This window comes from Gymnoscopelus braueri (assembly GCF_963280865.1).
Source record: "Gymnoscopelus braueri genome assembly, chromosome: 6".
In the NCBI taxonomy this organism is placed as follows: Eukaryota; Metazoa; Chordata; class Actinopteri; order Myctophiformes; family Myctophidae; genus Gymnoscopelus; species Gymnoscopelus braueri.
Genome location: NC_137607.1, coordinates 29,617,214 through 29,638,767, shown reverse-complemented (window position 1 = coordinate 29,638,767; position 21,554 = coordinate 29,617,214). Strand labels below are relative to the sequence as shown.

Below are 21,554 nucleotides of genomic sequence, written 5' to 3'. Positions count from 1 at the left end.
ATGAATATAAAAGACAACACAACAGGAGCACACCACATACAAACTAACAAACAAAATTCCACACCCTCTCTTTATCTAAACTATGCCTGATGCTGCACAATGCAGTCTAAATAAAGAACATCTATCTGATCCCTGAGACCTGGCAGCCAAAAGCAATCAGAATTATTACAGCATAACAGACTAGCACACACCCTTACTGTGGCACATCGGCACAGGGCCTCTGACGCTCATTTATGCTTAGTTGCGCGCCAGGGTCCAAAAATAGTCGATCTACAAGCTCACAACACGCTGCGCTACGACGTGTCGTGAGCTAGTAGATCTGCTATTTTTGGTGTGAGATTCGATGCGCAACAGAGTATGAATCAGGCTTAAAGGAGAATTTTGGACTAAAGTTTTCTTACCTTTTCTATGACGTTATGATATCTTAGGATGAATGGTACAGTAGAAAAATTTCATAACTCCACCCCTGAGCCGCCACAGCTTAAAAGGTGCGCGGATAGGCCTTAGGTTAGATCACATATTTTAATAGCTTTTTTTATTATTATTTTTGGTGAGATCTGACGTTCATAGTGACAGAACATTGTCTCCACATAGTGTTCTGTCACTATGAATGTCAGATCTAAAAAAAAAAAAAAAAAAAAAAAGCTATTAAAATATGTGATCTAACCTAAGGCCTATCCGCGCACCTTTTAAGCTGTGGCGGCTCAGGGGTGGAGTTATGAAAATTTTCTACTGTACCATTCATCCTAAGATATCATAACGTCATAGAAAAGGTAAGAAAACTTTAGTCCAAAATTCTCCTTTAAGTGAGCCAAATCTGCAGGGTTGACATGAAAACCCAGACTGACGGCTCTGAAAAATCATGGCACTGGGTAGGAATGGGCAATTAACTGAAAATATATTGAAACCCGATATTAGAACCAATAACAAATGACAAACGTGGGTGAAACAAATAATCGAGAAGCTTTTCTTTTTAATAATATCAACAAATTAACACAAAACATTTTGAATAGATTATTTTTTTCCATCGACAAAATGGATTAGTCTGATTAACCACTTAATCAGTGGCTTCATAATAGTGCCGAACAAAAATTGTGAAAATAGACGATCTTTTTTTCTCCATTATTCGAGGCAAAAGTCTGAAATAATGGTGATATTGATTTGAAGTGGAAAGTCTCCACCTCACCTGTCCGGCTCACTGCTCTACTCAAAACAGAACCGTGACGGGCTGATTAGCTGACAGCCTCAAGACCGCAAGGCCTTTTTTTCTGCTTTCACACGTGAATAAATCTATCTGCTGAAAAACACTGGCTGTGTTATTCCGTAACCGCCGCGTTTTCACCCGTGCAGAAAACGTCTACGCACGCCTGGCGCCCGTTTTTCTTTTTCCACGACCAACAGGAAAGCACCGCAGTACCGCAGCAGCCCGCGGGTGTTAAAGAGGCCAATAAACATACATGCAGATGTGCACGCACACACACGCACACCCAACATGTGTTCCTAACCATAAGACAGACCTCCCCTGCACCAACACAGCAGGCACACCTGCACATTTAACCCTCACAGCCCCTCACCCAGGTCTGCCCCTCCTGTCCCGAGGGCCGGGGGAGATAAATGAGCTCGTGTCAGACATATACTCTGACAGGGCTAATGATGAATTACACATATATTAGCACACAGCCCCGGGACAGCCCCTCTCACCCACCCCACATACTACAGCCACACGCACGCACCCGCCAGCACAGTATGTGCTCATACGTAGGCACTCGTTTCTGCCATGGCTGATGGAAAATTCAACAGTCTGAGTTAGACAAATTGGTAATGGAGAGGATATAACACCCCCCCCTCCCCCTCCATCTTTCTTTGCCTGTGTCTCTCTCACACACACACACTTGACGATGACAGGTACTTCCAGTTGAGTAGTGGTGAAGATAGTGTCACTTACTTCCTGTCTCATGGGGTCAGAGGTTAAATGCTCTTCAATCTCCTTTTCACTTTTAACCACAATTTTTCAAAAATTACAAGTTGTGAGCTTGTAGATTGACTATTTTCACTATTTAATAAAAAAAAGAAAATAATAAAGGAATGGTTTTGGACATATGAGGTTTTCACCCGACATCGACCATTTCCTCAATGACTACAGCTAAATGATTAAACGTAGACTGACACTCATCAATACAAACACAAAATATTACAATATTAGATTACGGTATGTCTATGGCATTCTACAGGGTTAACTGGTGTTTTATTAAAATAAAAATAAAAAAGTATTAAAAAAACTGGTGTTTTATTCATGGGTGGGACATACAATGAGGTGAGAGCATGATTGGCTTGCCCTAAAGTAAATCAGGTGCTAGTATTTATTTGATGGTAAATGGGTAACGTGTCTACATCAGGCTGGCGGTGTGGTTGCAGTGGGTTCTGCACTTACAAATCCTGCAGCCCCATTTATATCGTTGTTCAACCGGACTCTCTTTCCCAGGTGTTTTACTCAGGTGGGCAAGGTTTTGAGGTCAGGTTTAGGCATAATTTCTGTGAGGTTAGGGTTAAGGTTAGGGTTAGGCATAGCGTTTGTGAGGTTAAGGTTAGGGTTAGGCATAGTGTTTGTGAGGTTAGGGTTAAGGTTAGGTTTAGGCATAGTTAATAAAGAGGGAGTCCTGTTGTTCAGCGGTGTCGCGCACCGAACATAGTCTGCTGTGTTTGGAGCGCGATAGTCGTCGTACGATGGAGAATAAATTAGAATAAATTAGGGATAGAGTGTAGGATTTTAACATGTGGGGTTCAAAGTTAATATAGTTAACTGCAGCTAATGTAATCATAAAAAACTATAATTGAAAGAGTATTTTAGTCAACAGGATTAAAAAATAAAAGGTTTTAGAAAATAATTATAATCTAAAACTGTAATTGTGTGTTTACAAAACTAAATAAAACAAACTAAAATCATAGAAAAAAATCCTTAGTTTTAGTCTTTCATAAATAAGCCTAGTATTTTATCTATCTTACACATTTTTTGTTGTGCCAGTTTTAACTGTGCAGAAATTACGTGGCGTTTTTGTTATTATAAGTGGTATGTTTTCTTCTGACCTTTTTGAATCTCACCTCTGACAAATGCCCCATATTAAACCTAATAAAAAACAAAACCATGACTAAGCCTTTTCACAAAATAAAAGTAAAGTAAACCAGCAAAACCACTTTAAAAACAAATAAAATCTAAACTGAAAACAAAGTCAAAATATAAATAAACAAAAATGAAATCTAATTAAAATGTAAAAACTATAATAACGTTGGTGGGGTTAGAAAGTTGAATGAATAATTACACATAACTAACACAGACTATTAGGCCCCCAGGTGTGTTGACCGGGGGGGGCTTCCCTTCTCTGAGCCGTCAGTCAGCGGCGTCTCTTCCCTAATCCTCCGCCATCACTCAGCTGGAGCTTCCCTCTAATCCCGCTGAGCCACAGCACAGCACACAGGGGCCACTGCTGCCTTTAAACTGAGAACCTGTCAGTTAATCCAGGCCACAACAGCCAGGAGTAACCCTATCCCCCCCCCACCCCTCCACCAAGGAGCGGCTCTGACACCCTTGGGCCACAGCGATGACAGCGAAGGGACCTCCCAAGCATTTAGAGATACTGTAGGCATGATTAGAATAGAGATGAAACCGTGCATACCTCACACTTTGACAGAGAAAGAGAAGGAGGGGTTCTTCTAAATGTTATAGCCAATTATTTTTACCCCATTTTTCTCCCAATGTAAGCGTTAAAGCCAAATAATCCCCCCCAAAGATTTCTGTGGTTTGCCACTGCTGTTGTTGTACCATACCTGGCTCACCTGCCAGTGAGGAGCCTCCATCCTACAGGACCCGCCCCTGCTATAGTAGTCGCTATAGACCATATTTACACGGCGGCCATGTTGCTATTGAAGTCAATGAAGTGCCACCCCGGTTGCCACGGCAACGCGGTGGCACTTTCGATGTTAAATTCCAAAATGGCCGTCATGTGAATATGGTCTATAGAGTGACTGCCCTCGCAGCTAACCTTCCCTGAACATGGTCAATTGGGTGGCGTGTCCATGCTGGATGCACCGGAGGATTCGTACTCCTAAACTCTGCTGTAGTTGACAGATACCCAAAAGCCCCATTTATGTTTTACGCTGCAAATAATCTTACAAATGCCTTCTTTTCCATATCATTTTTTTCACTTTATTCTAAAGGAGAGTGTTCAATTAGGGTAGGCGGGTTATGGGACAGACTCACAGGAGTGTTCAATTAGGGTAGGCGGGCTATGGGACAGATCCACAGGAGTCACAGGATGTAAGGCTCTTGAGGGATTCATTCCTCTGCCAACAGGGGCCAACATCTAGCATCTTAATCCCCCCATTGACAGGCAGGCAACGTCTTTAACCACTTAAACACTATATACTTTGTTGAACGCCAAAGAGCAAAAATAGCCGAAATTCAAGCTCAAGACGTGTCGCAACGCGAGACGTTGTGAGCTTGTAGATGTGCTACTTACGTTTGTCTATTTTTGCCAAATGATCCATATGGTTAAGCACAAACACACATTCACACACACACACACACACACACACACACACACACACACAGGTGCTTTGGACCATGCACAGACAGATGAACGCAGACATGCCACCACAACCACCCTTCAGACCGTCAACCAACAGGTCACAAGCCCTCTACATTAAATAATACCAACGGAGGTTGCGTGCCCCAATATGTGTGCTCACTCAGCACCTTTCTGCAGGATGCATTACTTTTAGACAGGCTAAATGGCCGGTTTCCAGCTGCTAACAAGCATACAATAAGCGTCTCTTTAGCCATTGACTGGATCTGTTACAGCTGATAAGTGCATGGACCCAGACACAATGACCGGCAATCAGATACACACAGGGAAAACACTTGGCATTTAATTTATATTAATGGCAGGCACAACTAACAGGAAATATGCGTTGTGCCGTGAAAGCCATATGAATTATATGGGGAGACATATGTTCAAGTGCTGAGGTGGTGAGTGGGGCTTTCACACTCTTACACCTGTTATTCATGGTCAGCAATGCAAGGAAGTAACCACAAAAGCAAAACAAAAAGCCCCTCTTGAAAACACTTTTGAATAATGTGTCTTGATCTCTATCATACAACAATATATGTAGCTAATAGCTTCAACCACTCAATATCTCTGTTAGTGTTACAGGGTTATGCCCATTCACAAAATTATTGTATCCTACTTTATTTGTTAAAGGGGAAGTTCCCCCCAAAATGACTTCATTTCCATTGTTTACTCACCCCATGGTGAATACAGGAAGAATTCTCGTTCATATAACATTTATTTACGGTGAACGAAGAAATCCAAAATCGAAGATACTTGAGGGCAAGATTAACGACAGCAATTTATTCATTCACCGTAAAGGAATGTTACACAAACACAAATTCTCCTTGTATTCATCACACCAGGGGGTGAGTAAACCATAGAAATAAAGTCATTTTTGGGTGACCTTCCCCTTTAAACTGAAGTGCTCTTACAACTACTGTAAGGCAGGCTTTTGTGAACTCCAACACCCACTATCATTCATCATAGAAGATAGAACATCTGTGATAGCGCCTGGTCAGAGCTTGCCTTAAAACTTTATCTCTGCTTCCAGGTGGGAACATTTGTGAATGGCCAAGTTTAAGATCATTTAAACACCATGGTGGTCTGTCAGCTGAGGATTCACTCACACTCACACACACACACACACACACACACACACACACACACACACACACACACACACACACACACACACACAAGGTAGCAGGGCAGCTGTCAGCCTAGCCATGGCTGTCACAATAAACCCTAGGTGTCCCGAACATTTGCCTGCTCGTAATGGGAGGATCCCAAAGTCACTGGGAGGGTACAAGTTAGCAAATGTTGGTCATGGGGCTATTCATCAAAAGAATACTTAATGACAATGACAATGACAGGGGGCTATTCTGAAATAGAATGCTTAATGACAATGACAATGACAGGGGGCTATTCTGAAATAGAATGCTTAATGACAATGACAGCTTCATAATACAGTAGTAAATCACTTATCCAAACCACATATTCAAACGATTTCAGTGAAGAAATGATAAACCAAATGGGCATCGCTGAAAAATGTCCCTTATAATAATAAACACAATAAAAAGCACATTATATTTTGGACTACTATGTGCATGCATATCATTTTTAATAAGAACTACTGAGGTATTTTCCACTGTTTTGTGTAAAAACATAAAAACATTCACGTCACACACACACACACACACACACACACACACACAGATGCCCGACTCACCACTTCAGTCGGGCGGAAGTATTTTGGGTCCACCTTCACGTGCACCACCCCGGTCTCCTGGCAACGACCCACCTCTTGCTCATCCTTCCCCTCCCAACTGGGGGGGGGGGAGAGAGAGAGAGAGAGAGAGAGAGAGAGAGAGAGAGAGAGAGAGAGAGAGAGAGAGGGGATTAGACACATCTCAGTGAAAATGACAATTTTCCCACAACTGTTTGGGGCTTCTTCTTCTCTTGTTCCCTTTGTTGTTTGTTTCTTTAAGGTCTCGGACAGACAAAACATGTCACAATTCATCCCGTTCTGAGACCACGCACCCCTCCCCCGACCCCCCCCCCCCCCCACTCACACACACACACACAAACAGGTGAGCGCTTCCAATCTCACATCATTGTGACAGGGGAGCAGGGTAGGAAACATCAGGGAGGTGACTGGAAGGTGAGATGGAGGAGGGAAGGGGGCGGGGGGTGGGTGTTAGACGGAGGAGGGGGAGAGGGGCGGATGAGGTGGGGTGTTAGGAGGTCTGTGTGACACCAAATGAGGTGTAAGGAGGCCTTTTGCCTCAGTCAGGCTGTCATGACACGATTCACCGATTCCATCTTTGTGTGTGTGTGTGCGTGTGTGTGTGTGTGTGTGTGTGGACATAATACAGGTGACAGTGAGAATAGGCACAGGTACATACAAAAACTTGAGTGCAGACAGAAACCTGAGTGCAGGAGTGAAACGCTGTCAAGCAGTGGTTCCCCTAACTTTTTCTTTTTAGCTCAAGACCCAAAAGAGAAATGAGATGCTAGCCCGGGACCTAAACTAAATGAGGTGTAAGGAGGCCTTTTGCCTCAGTCAGGCTGTCATGACACGATTCACCGATTCCATCTTTGTGTGTGTGTGTGCGTGTGTGTGTGTGTGTGTGTGTGGACATAATACAGGTGACAGTGAGAATAGGCACAGGTACATACAAAAACTTGAGTGCAGACAGAAACCTGAGTGCAGGAGTGAAACGCTGTCAAGCAGTGGTTCCCCTAACTTTTTCTTTTTAGCTCAAGACCCAAAAGAGAAATGAGATGCTAGCCCGGGACCTAAACTAGTGAAAAAGGCTTTTCACTACCTCGTAAAGGTTTTCAAATAAATTTCGCACGCCTAGAATAAAAGCTTAAGAGCAGGTGCGTAGGCAAACAAGTGCACATCAATAATAAAAAGAATACCCCCGCACAGTCACACTGCGAAACTGCACGGTACAGGAGCACATTTATTGAGAGAGAAGCAACGTTTTGGTCACTGATGACCTTCTTCGTACCGTGCAGTTTGGCAGTTCTTTTATTATTGATTTTATTTGAAAATGTTGGAATTGTTTTTAACTGATGAAAAGTTGTGATTTTTTTGTTCAAACTTTTGAAATAATATATATATATATATATATATATATATATATATTTATTTTAGATGTAGGAAACGAAAAAAAATGAGATATTTACTCGCCACCCATACAAATTGGTCTGCGACCCGAACCCAGGTCCCGACCCACTGTCTGGAAAACAGTGCTGTCGAGGACACACACACACACACACACTGTCTGTACAAGTGTACATTTGTACTCTACTCACACAATAGTCTTGCCCACATGTTTGAAGGACTCCTCTACAAACTCCCGCACGCTGTGCACGGCCCCCGTTGCTATGACGAAATCATCTGGTGTCTCCTGCTGCAGCATGATCCACATGGCCTGAGAGACAGACAGACAGACAGAAAGAGACACATAGGTTTAGATCAGTGGTTCTCAAAGTGGGGTACGGGGACCCCCAGGGTTCCTTGAGGGGGTTTCAGGGGGTCCCCCATCAAAATGTGTTAATATAGCATCAAAACCATTTTTTTGGACAGCTTTAACCCTATTCAAAAATAGCAGATCTACAATCTCAGAGGGAGCTTGTACAATAGGTCTATTTTTGAAATTGTTCTAACACTTTTGAATAATTCTTTACATTTTCAACACACATATTCTTTTATAGGGGGATCCCTGGCATAACATTTTTCAGATGGGGGTTCCCGGCCAATATATATATATATTAATTGGGGGTGCTTGACATGAAATTGTTTGTCTGGTTTAGATCACTGAGAGATCATAACGGCGCTCCGATTTGGACCGGGGCCCAACTGGATCCTGACAGACAGGAAGTGAACCTGCGACCCCTGAGCGGGGCGTCCGCCTGTACCTCTGTCCTGACGTCACCGCTAGGCCTCATGGGAGGCATACCGTGGGAAAGGAGGACAGAGCACTCCCATAGGCCTCATGCGTTGCTGGCACACAGAACAACAAAACATGCACACTAGACAGTACCAGTACTAAATGCAGACACATGCAGAATAAAAGGCATAGTTGAGCAGATGATATAGCGCTGTGGGGACTCGCTCTTACGCCTGATTTATACTTAGTGGCGCGCACCTAAAATAGCCGATCTACAAGCTCACAACGAGACACATTGTGCGCGCAAATCAGGCCTTGGACTTCCACGTCTACTATGAGGTCCAGGCTGTATTATTCCGAGTCTATACCCCAGTGAAAGCTGATAGTCCTGGGCCCTGAGCAGAGAGAGACACTATATTAAACAGCCAGGCAGAGCGTCTATGCATGGTCCCATAATATTTATGGTGAACCGGAGCCAGAAGGTCGGCGCTGGTGACCCCTCGCACGTCCAACCTGATTAGAAGGGCCACCGGCCGGGGTCAGGAGAGGCACGCTAGACAGGCACACGCACGTGTTCACACATGCACGAGGACGCGGTCCCTGAGAGGGGGGGCAGATACACACACACATACACACATACGCCGACACGCGTGCACGTAGAAAGTCAGATGTGCAAATGTGTATTTGTGCACACGGACAGTCAGTGGGATGTAGATGTGATTCTGGCACTTGCATTCATGTGCATGCGTTTGCACAGACAAACAGCAGCCCACCCACATACAGCAGTGGTTGAAAGTTTGTGATCCCGTTAGAATAGTCAACATTTCTGCTCAACCACACGAACCCTAGCGTCTCTATTCTTGGGTGAACATTCAGTGAAAGTATTCAGTCTACAAGCTCACAACGCATTGCGACACCCGTAGATCGGCTTGATGATGAAGAGATTTGGTGTAGAGGAATAAAAGGAAGGGCCAAGTATAGATCCCTATGGGACCCTGGGCAACTAAGTATATAGGGTTTAAGTGGTTAAATATGACCTAAAACATATATCTGGCCAGACTCTTCCCCAACCATTTCCCTTATGAGGCCAGATTATATAAAGCACCTGTTGACCAACTCTATTGGCTCCTGTCCTCTGCTTGGGGTTTGGTGTTAAGAGGTATGTAGTTAAAGCGACATGCACAATTCAGCCTTTTTAACGGCATGGCGCATAAGGTATGTCTACAGTATCTAAAGGGTTAACATTTTCGCAAACTCTCAAGGACCACTGTACACTTCTGTTGTCTGGAACACACATTCTAGACCACTGGTTCTCCATGTGAGGTCTAAATGATTGATAGTTAGGAACCAAATGGACCCTTACGGGTCTGTAACTCAGAATGTACAAATGGAGCCAAATGGACCCGTAGCCATTTGTATACTTTCAGAGACCAGTGACTGTTCACTGAGAACAACCACTGTTCTTTAAACTCTGAGAGTTAAAAGAACAGAATGTTTTCATTTTAACATTAACGAAAACGTTTTTTGAACAGCAGTCTACCCTGCTTTACGGCTCAGAATGTTGGAGAATGACAGAAAATGATCTCAGCAAACTGTCAACCTTCCACACAAAAAGCCTATGGATATAAAATACAGAGAATATTCTGGCCTACTCAGCCTGTGTAAACAAGACAACATGGCCGCCATCATTATGAGAAGGCAATGGAAATGGTTTGGGCATGTCCGAAGAGAGCAGGGCAACATCCTGGGTAACGAGGCTACTGGACACCAGTGTTGATTTTGACAGCAAATTTTGATTTAGTTTCAGTCATAGTCTTTTGAATAAAATTAGGACAGTGTGAGAGGGAAAGTTAAAGACCTTGCATCACAATTGGGGTATTAAAAAGACATTGGCCCAGAACATTCGTTGCTGTCCTACATGACAGCCGGCATAAAGGGCAGTATAAGCAAGTAACCACATAAACCCTAAGGGTTCAATGTGTCAATCCTGGGGGCAAACATTTCAGATCTACAAGCTCAGCAGATATTTAGTGTAGAGGGGAAAAAAAGAGGAAGCCTAGTATAGACTCCTGGGGGGACTCGGGTCAATGTAGTACTGCATATAGCGTTTAAGTGGTTAAATTAGCACTCTGGATTTTGCAGTGCGTACAAACATGTTTTCAGGGTGGAAGTACACATATAGTATCAACATGAGTGCTATCACAGGACACACACACACACGGTCATGTAGAGCGGAGCTATAATCCAGACAGGACACAGGAGGATGGTGGTGAGGTCTGTAGTTTGGCTGGACTCTGCTCTGCTCTCTGTCTCCTACTGAGGTGACTTAAAGACTCCTGCTGCTGCTCGCCTCGCTTCCCCAGCAGCACATCAGCACGTTTTATGTGCTATACTTGGATGTGTGCGAGACAAGACTGTGTGTGGGTTTTGTGTATCAGTGTGTGTGTGTGTGTGTGTGTGTGTGTGTGTCCAGCCACATCAGCAGGTTTTATGCGGTACAGTTGGACAGCGCAGAGGTTGGCCGTCTCGCTGTGCACATTTTATCTGTGCTCCCTCTGCTGTACTACTCAGCGCTGAGTGACTCTCTCAAACACACACACACACACACACTTGCAGACAAACATGCCCACATGTGTGCGCACTCAAATACACACCTATAAAGAAAAACTATTTGTTTCTCCAATCTCTGTAAGTAAACAAAGAGCTTATCACATAATATATTATGATATACAGTATATCGCGTACTGACAATTCTATTGTATTGGTTTCACATCTACACATACTGATTATGCAATCACAAACCAAATAAATACACCTATGCGTGCGCGCACAAACACACACACACACACACACACACACACACACACACACACACACACACAGTGTGATGGAATGCTCCTCCCTGGGGAGTGGATGCTGCTCTATGTGGGAATGGTTTGGGGTCACCTGAGTGGTCTGTGTCAATCTCTCCCCTGAGCCCGTCACCTGACCTCTCACCCTTTGACCCCTAATGGACAAACCAGATTCTCACACTGTGCCATCAGCCAATGGTGACAGCCCCTGTGTTTGACTGACAGCGGAACAAACCAATCGTCACATATTCGTGTTTCAAAACAAAGTCCTGTGCAACCAGAGGTAGTGTTTCATTTGTCACTCCATTTCATGCTCATGTGGTTGATGGCAAAATTAACTAAACTAAACTCACAAAGCAAATGTCTCTCTCTCTCTGTCAACACAAGGTTTAAGAGAAAGCAAATACAGAACAAGTCATTAGTCAAAGGGAGACTCGATGGAGTAGAAATGACAAAGAATGAGACTAAATACTGTTCATGCATAACTCAAGTAATTCAGCATTTGAGCACAGGGAAATGGAAACATGTTACAGTGTAACGTTCAAGACAAATTAACAGCTTGCATGCACAAGAACCAGGGTGATGAATGAAATCAAAAATGAATTCACGTACTGTACACTACAGTACTGACTGGCCCAGTCAGCTCAGCTGGCTCATGGGTCCAGGAACTAATTATCACCGGAAAGAGTGAAATACCAAACACGCGTGACATCTACACCGTAATACTGTTTTGATCGTCTGACCGGCCGATTATTTGGACTGGTAATGAAGCCTGGTTCTCTTACACCCCTCTGATGAATGTGGATCATGTAGCGAACTGGACGGCGGTGATGATGGGTGTTGTGGGGAAAAAGAGGGCCGCGCCGCTGCCCTCGCAGCCAGAGAAAATGTTTATCACAGGAGCTGAGTGATATGGCCTCCGCTGATTTTTCAACCAAGTAATGTAATAAATAACACCGTGTGCGTTTTTCTGCTTGTCGTGGAGGCAAGTGAGGCTGAACGGAACCATGTGAGAAGACGTGTGTGTGTGTGTGTGTTGTTGTGTGTATTCCGACATCTGCTCATCGATAACCACCAAGCGGTTTGGCCTATAGGTGTAGGTGTACCCATGTGTCCATCTTTTCCCTCTTTTTTGCCTCTATCCCTACTTCTTTCTTTCCACCCCATTTTCCCCCTCTCTCCCCAGTTCTCTACCACCTTCCTTCCCCCAATCTCCTCCCTCCACCATCTTTCTTTTCGCCTCTCCTCTCCAATGCTCCCCCCTCCCTCCCTCCCTCCCTCCCTCCCGCTCTCTCTCTCTCTGGGTTTCTCTGGTTCATTTGCTATCTGATAAACAGCTCAGAGGTTGAGTCCTTCACACTCAGAGAGTACCTTTCCTGTTCTCATGGCCATTCGCTGACCCGTCCCCACTCAGCCTCAGAGAGCTAGACCTCCTACATGCTGCAATCAAAATACTCCCGGAGAATGTATTGAAACTGTCAAATATGTAACACGTGATATGTGAGGAAGCCCCCGCCCGTGTGCAGAATTGTCCTAATCTCAAGGGAGTTGTGACTTTTCATACCTTGGATATTTTGGCCATGTTCTGTCTTGTGTGTAATGCCTTCTATTTAATCATAATTTTTGTTCACCAACTGCTTCTGATCTTTTTCTTTTTCTCCCTCAGTTTACTAGTTTAATAACTGCCAACCCCTACTATTGGTCTGGGGAAGGTGTAGACAACCACGCCTCCCCCCAATACACATTTAGTTGCCAGCTGCTTCTTTTCACTTGAATGGTAAATGGTGCATTTATATAGCACCTTTATCCAAAGGGCTTGTGCATTACATTGACGCTTTCACAGACATATTCACACACCCGACGGCAGAAGAAACCATGCAAGGCCATTTGGAGTTCAGTGTCTTGCCGAAGGACACTTCGACACTAACTCACGGAGAGCCCGGGATCAAACTGGTTAACCTTCAGTTTCCCAAGTGGCCGCTCTACCTCCTGAGCTTCACTAAGATTGTGTAACATATGTGGAGGAACACGCCATCCCTCCCAGTTCGACTTCCTGCTGAACAGGCGCCTTGACGAACCGGTGGCATTGAACCCCAGTCTCCACGATGGTGGGGAGGAGGTACTTTATGCCTGCGCCACCCTAACACTCATCATGTCTTCTCTTTGATGAAAAACAATTGTGATGTCTGTGGTAACAAAAAGGTTGAAACATAAAAAAAAAACACAAATCTGAGCGTATAAAATGTTTATCTTTTCCTACATAGCAGACTATACTGGCAAGGCAAAATGACACAGATGGAAACCAATTCACAGGCACATCTCGTTTTCTCCCATCCTTTCACTTACTGTATACATCTGATAAAGCTACATTTGCCACAAAAACACCTTGGGACACCAACAAACCATGTGCAGCCATAGCCCGATCTAGGCCAAATAACAACCACACATTAAGACTGCTGCCCCCTCCCTCCTAGTCTTCCAGGTTGTTACTCTCTCCTCCGTCTCTGCCTGTCTGACCATGGCTGACATGTGTAATGGCTCACAGTAAACACTTAATGGAGCTGCTATTATGGCCAGAGCCATCAGCCTCAATCACAGCCTGCTAACGCCATTAACCTTCCAGTTTCACACAATCGCAGGCACGCACGCACGCACACACACACACACACACACACACACACACACACACACACACACACACACACACACACACACACACACACACACACACACACACACACACACACACACACACACACACACACACACACACACACACACACACACACACACACACACACACACACACACACACACACACACACACACACACACACACACACAATTCAATGGGCTTTATTGGCATGAGAAAACATACGCACACACACACACACATTTCACTGCCTGCAATGTTGCTACCGGCTGTATTGTACTTTGAAATACACAGACACACAAGGGTACAACGGTGCAGAGCAAACACATGCAAGCCTAAAATCTTGCTAAATACAAAGAGCATTAAAGTGGACATTAGAACTTATGGGCAAAATATTTAATTGAGAAACAAGACTGCTAAATCACTCGTTTTCAACGTGGGGTCCACCAGGAACCACCAGGAGTAGTTGAGGGGGTTCCAGGTGCTCCCCAGCTAAAATGAATGACAGGAACCAAATGGACCCTCACAGGTATGTAACTGCGAAGGTGAACAAATGGAACCAAATGCATTTGTACACTCGATTTGACTGAATCGCTGTCCTAAATGAAACAAAACACATGGAGTGATCTTTAGTGGGGAGGGAGGCAAGACTTCACTTCCTTCTCAGAACACAGCGTCAGTCCAGCTGCTCTGCCAGACCGCTTTACTCACACTGAATGACATAGTAGGCCTGATTTATACTTTAGTTGAATGCCAGTGTTGTGAACTGAAAATATCAGATCTACAAGACAAGTTCAGTGAGCCTGCGGATCTGCTATTTTCAGTGCAAGACACCGCGCAACTGAGTACTGTAAGTCAAGGGTAAATCACAGTACAGGTCCCCGTTTGGACGCGCAGAACATTCTGGATCTTTACTGTGTGATTCTGCAAAGGGGTTTTGGAGAACCGACAAGCCTGTCAGGCTGTCACTTCACGACTTCAGACAGACAGGGCCCGACTTTCCCAAACCGTTCCTTCTAGTTCGGTTATCCGAGCAGCTCGCAGTTCGATGCCGCAACTTGCTTGCACAGCTGCGAGGCAAGAATGTCAAAAGGCTGAAAAATAAGACGAAAAGTGTGTTCTTATTTGGCGTGGTCCAGACGATGTCTTGAATAGTAGCAGATGTAGCGCTGGTCTGCCAGCCCCACCTCATACCACTGATAATGAGATTAATGACTCGCACTGAGACGTGTGATTTCACCAAACACGCACGCAAACACGTACACGCACGTTAACACGCACACTGGCGAGTGCACACACACTCAAGCAAACACACACACACACACAGGCTTGTACACACATTTGTACGCAAACATGCTCGCATGGCATGCTTGCACGTGATCATGCATGCTGAAGCACACAAACATGCACGCACACTCGCACATGACACGCATAGACATGCACACACACTCGCAAGGGAACAGGCACACACACACACACACACACACACACACACACACACACACACACACAACTGTGCAACGTCACACTCGTGCTAAGGGCATGGTGTAGATCATGTACGTCATACTGAGGCCGTTATCAGCTGGACTGTTGGGACCCACATCCATCATGGCCACTGCTTCCCGGATACGCCCGCAATCATCCACAGCCATCTTGTACTGAGATTAGGCAAATAGTATTGAAATTACAGCTCCACAGTATGACCTGCACTGATACCAGGGCCAGGACATATCGGCTCCTACTACTGCTGTGGAGTCACACTGATGTTTACATAATGCAACAACTATATTAAACCTCATATTCATCAGAAAGTATTTACGTTTTTTTTATAGTCGCAGTCTTTATCGCATCACAAGGTTAGACAAGGTTAGAGGGGTTTACTTCCTTCCTACATGTCCTCCAACACACATGCCTCCATTAAGAAGCGCCCTATTAGCTCTAATAACATAGCCCAGACATTCTCCTTTGTACGTAGATAAGAGTGAAACTTTTCTCTAGTCTTTTTGACAGTCGGAAGTTTTGTACCTGATAAGGACATGACTTGAGGTGCTGCTTTTTGGTATGGTTACTTCAGCAGTGCTCAGCTTGTATTGTGAATTGGAGCAGCCGTAATTGTCTGAGGTGGCGTGACTTGAGAGTCGAAGGTATAAAGAGAAATCCTGGATAGATGTGTGTTGGATATGTTAACTGTTCACCTGTGTTCAAAAAATGAACACAGGCTAATCCCAAGGGGCTGCACTGTGAACCATAGTGTCTGGGGAACACGGTTGACTGTCGGACTGTGTGCTCTGCAACGCTCAGTCGCACTATTATGCAAGTCTTCGATGAGTCTATGTACTTTGTCAGTATAGCGTTAATCGTTTTAATCTTAGGTTGTTTCCGTTTCTGATACTGCTAAAATGGTGTCTGTGAATTTACTCATCCCGCTGGCTTTGCCACCATCTCTCCTCTACCTCAAGAAAGGATTTTTCTTCCTCTTTATTTTCTCTTCATCATCCATTACTGTAAGTTCTGACTTAACCTCCAAGATTCACGACAAATATAAAGACCAACCCATGAGCAAGCGCTCCTCTACCAGGTAATTAAATTATTAACCTATGGCTTGGTAAATAAGGAAGGAGGGGTAGGCTGGACAATATCAAAGTTTGGTTGCGCCATCACTGAGCTACTATGAACGTCATTCGATGCCGTTATCTCAATGTCATGTACTGTAGCAGGTGGCTGTGGTTGCCAAATGGTTAAATAAATAGAGCGGATAAAGTTACCAGCGACAAGTGCTTGATTATTATGATGCGTGTGTGTGTCAGAGAGTGAGATATAGCATTCCATAACAGAAGGATAATCCCAAAACAGAGGATTAGAGAGGAGAGGACATGTCTGACAGCTTCCTCTGTGCTCAAAAGATCCTTTTGTTCTTTGTGCATTAAGGTTCTCATGCGTAACACACACACACACATACACACACACACGTAAATCACGAAGAGAAATGCACACGCACACACGCACACACACACACACACACACACACACACACACACACACACACACACACACACACACACACACACACACACACACACACACACACACACACACACACACACACACACACACACAAATATGCATGCATAAAAGAATGCACGCGTTTGTGCGCACACACACACGCGCCTGCCCTCAGGGTTTGTCAAGGGTTTGTCAACGATCAATATGCAAACCACCACGTCAGAGATGTGAGTGATATGTACCCCCCCTTCTCTAAACAGCCAAACAAGATATCACAGGACCAGTCCAGCCGTGCCAACGCAATAACGAAAAACTGTCCGTTTCCCTTCAAACAGTTTGACAAGGCCAACTAGACCACAGATAGAGACTGAAGAATCATTGTTGTGGATTTTGATGGTTCATTTACCAGAGGAACATAAAACAAGACAAGGAGACCTGGTTCTGCCAGACCCAGAATAAATTCCTAGTACTTTATAAGGACTTCGTATGACGGACTTCGTATGACGTGTCAGCCTGTGTCCCTTTTATGCCCATGTATGGAGAAGAAAGGGTCCCTTTTATACAGCCGGTCTTTTTCGCCCATGTATGGACGAAAGGGGACAAAGCCTCATGTAGGCCGACCCCTTGGGCCTGGCAAAAAGATTGCAAGGATTTTGTAGCGTATTGATTCTGCACATTTTTACAATTGATCCCAAATGTAAATGCTATGCAGGTCAAAAGGGGGCTAGTGGAAATGGTGATAATTGGTTGCTTTTCTAAGGACTAAACCACATTAAACCTAGCATCCCTAATCATTCTGTTATGTCATAATAGTCCAACAATGGATGGAAATACAGTAGACGACTCAAGGCGAATATTCCTCGAAAATAGCAGATCTACAAGCTCATTTATAGATCGTCTATATTCGGCTAAGATATCTGGCTTACAGTAGAAGGGAGAAAAAAAGGAGGGGGCCCCCGAGGGACAAAGTATACAGTATTTAAGTTGTTAAACATGTCATCACAAATGATGACACAAGATGATGCAGACCTCAATAGCCAGTCCTCCACTGTGGCCCATGTGTGGGATCATGTGTGATGGGTTGGGGTGAGCTGGTAAATGGAGGTGGAGAGAGGGATGGGCGGGGAGTGGAGCGAAGGAGGAAGGGAGAGACTGTTGGATGGGCGGAGGAACAGGGAAACGGGTGGGGTAGTGGCAGGGTCGGTTCTCATAGTACATGCCTTTGTTGATTCATTGATGTCTGTCCAGTTGAAGGAAAAATAACCTGCTAAAAGGATTATTTTCCCTTTTACTAAGGGATTTTATTACATTAGACATTATAATTAACTTTTGCAGTCTATTTCTTTCTGAACAAGGTTTTTTTAAAGTTAGAAATATTTCAACTATAAATATTAAGCATTCATTTATTATTTAGGGATATTTTAAATATGTTTTTTAATGGAATGGAATCACACTATCATCACATTCTATCTATACTATATAAGCTATTGTATATGTACAACATGTATACATACGCTACATGTATATGCTAAATAAGTACTAAGCACATAGTGACTCAGACATGAACAGCAGCAGCAAAAGAACAACCCTAATCACATTGTCATTATATGAAATGACACTATAAAGGCCGGTGTTCATCACCACATAAAAATTAATTGTTTTGAAACGGTTTAGGGATGTTATTAGGGATTAGCACTGACATAGCCTGCTCCTAATAGCCCAGAACTGCATAGCAGCATAGCAAGACCACATCATTCTCAGCTTGTGTTTATTCAAATAGTCCATCCAGTTAGCTAGCAAAGTCCTAGCCTGTCACCCATTATAGCACCAGAACAGACAACCTGCCTGGCTAAAATAGCACATTGTCCACTCAATCAAATCTCTGCTCAGTACAACCATGCCTCCGCCCTTTGCTACACAGTCAGCCAGTGGAACCAGATATTGGGTTAACAGGGCAGAGAGAGCAAGTCCACTAAAATGGATACTGGTATGCTAACATTCCAAAAGTTCCTAACTGGTGAGGGTTCTATTCTCAGAGTGGGTTGTAATTTCCAATCGCTGTTCCATGCACTGTATACTGTCTGTGAATTTACTCAGGCCCGTCTCTGCCACCATCTCCCCTCTACCTCAAGAAAATTAGTATTCTTCCTCTTTATTTTCTCTGTCTTTCAGAATTTCGAAGCACCTTCAGCCACAGTAAAAGGTTGACGGGTCAATCTGTCAATCTAAATTTGTACAAAATGGACTGCATTCAATTTATTTTCTCAGTCAAAGCACGTGTAATCTCATTTAATCATGGTCTATACGAAGCCAGATAGTGAGTCAGTAAATGGGTTGGGGATGAGCTAGATCTGGCTGAGTCACAGACCAGACTAGGCCATACTGGACTAGGCCAGACCAGACTATCTGGCCAGGACAAGCACGGGCCAGTTGGTTTACGCCCTGTCCTGAGACAAAGTATATCATGTTCACACACACACACACACACACACACACACACACACACACACACACACACAGTTAGCTTTCCCAGGCTCCACCTCAGGGAGCACACATCATCTAAATGCTGCTACGGAGCTGTGATTTTTAGCAGGACAACTTTCTTTTACAGGGACCCCTATTTTTAGAGATGGCTGAAACTATTACTCTCCCTCCCTCCCGCTCCTCCTCTCCCCCAGCCCCCGTCTCTCCTCTCCTCTCTCCCGTTGTGTTTTGACCAAAAAAAGTCGGAGACTGCGGCATTTTTTTCCTTGTCAGACGCAGACTGTCTGGACGTCAGTCGAAGACAGACGAGGCTATATTTATATGCGCTGACCTCACTCCAAGCACACACGCACACGCACACACACACACACACAACACACACACGCTGTGTAACACGGTTGGGAAGATGACGCAGAGGTGACCACAACCCCGGGTTGTCTGCTTTAAGGGTCACTGTAACCATGTTCTGTCGGGACACAGCGGACAGCTGTGGTTGGCAAAGCTTTCGGAAGACATTCTCAGTGATATGACGGTCACTCACAGACACATCAGAAGTCATGGGGGTTTGAGAGACAGAGGTCACACATAGTAGATGGATATACATCCGGTCCACTACACAGGAAAAAAGGGACCCAACTGGACCCGTAACAGATTTTTATGGTAGGGTGGTAAACCACCCCCGGTCGCGGATTTCACATTTCATTTGATTTCAGCTGAAATCAAATGAAATGAATTTTGCGAATGGTCTACCAGGCAAATATTATGGTGTACATTCTAAGACACAGACATACATTGTCTGTGGATTACATTTGATCAAGTACAAAAGGGCCGTACCAGTAAAGTAGCTGACTGTATAGCGTGTTGACCATATGATCCCGATGTCCTCGGTTCAATTCCGGCACGAGACTTGTGTTGCATGTGTGTGTAAAACACAACAAAGACAACATAAAAACAACCTACATTTTAGGGACAAGCGGTAACTGTCGAGGACAAAAAATCGACATAAATTCACTCCACACATAAGGAGCCCTCCATTAACAGTGTGTAACTGCATACTGTATGTCATATATAGGCATACATTCACATTGACGGACGCAGAGTAAAAAGACATGAAAAGTTCATAAATGAAAACCCACTCTCCCGATGGACTTCAAAATATGTACATTCCATCAACGCAGTCCCCCCCACCCATCCCCTTGATATTAATATAAGCGTGTTTGCACTTCTAAACATAGCTATGCACACATGGAAGTGAATACACACACACACACACACACACTTGAACTTGCTGGTGACCTCTGGCCGTATGAACAGTTAGTCTTCAGTAAACAATCTTTCCATGTTTTCAGCAGGGGAGGGGAAGAGGTCCTATAAAGACTGTCATTCACTATTTAATACTGAAACATACACTCCAACTGAGCTGACCATACACACTCACACACACGCGCACACAGACACACACACACACACACACACACGTCCCTGCTCCTTGTAAAGAGGACAGAGCTGCTGTTTTTCAGAGCCAGGCGATAGCGTCATTTTTACGCCATGAGAACATGAGAAACACATTTCTCAAAGGAGTCCTCTCATTCGATGTGGGTGTGTTACCATTTTTGGGGGGATAGGACGCACAATAGACACACACATACACACACACATACTCCCTCAAAGGCACAGGCTCCAGAGTTAAATATAGTAGCGATATGCTAATCTCTCCTAGCTTGAGTTATGAATAGGCGGAGTATGGGGTTGAAAGAGGATGTGGGGGTTGTTTAAAATAAGATTTTTTTGTTATTCTGAACTGCATATACTACACTGTGTTACCCCAACACACACACACACACACACACACACACACACACACACACACACACACACACACACACACACACACACACACACACACACACACACACACACACACACACACACACACACACACACACACACACACACACACACACACACACACACACACACACACAGAAACAGGACCAGTGAATTGTCTTTTCATCCCCAAGAGGACATGGCAATGAAAAACCCTTAGGGGGCCATT

At 44.3% G+C, this 21,554-nt stretch overlaps 1 protein-coding gene across 1 annotated transcript in view; it reads right to left on the bottom strand.

Moving 5' to 3' along the window:
- Positions 1-21,554, bottom strand: part of gmds (GDP-mannose 4,6-dehydratase) — a 160,606-nt gene that overhangs the window by 25,598 nt on the left and 113,454 nt on the right. Inside the window, exons 8-9 of the mRNA XM_080431490.1 lie at positions 7,929-8,047; positions 6,334-6,430 (exon numbers count right to left, since the gene is read on the bottom strand). Of these exons, the coding sequence (XP_080287616.1) occupies positions 6,334-6,430; positions 7,929-8,047 (216 nt within the window). The remainder of the gene's footprint in view (positions 1-6,333; positions 6,431-7,928; positions 8,048-21,554) is intronic.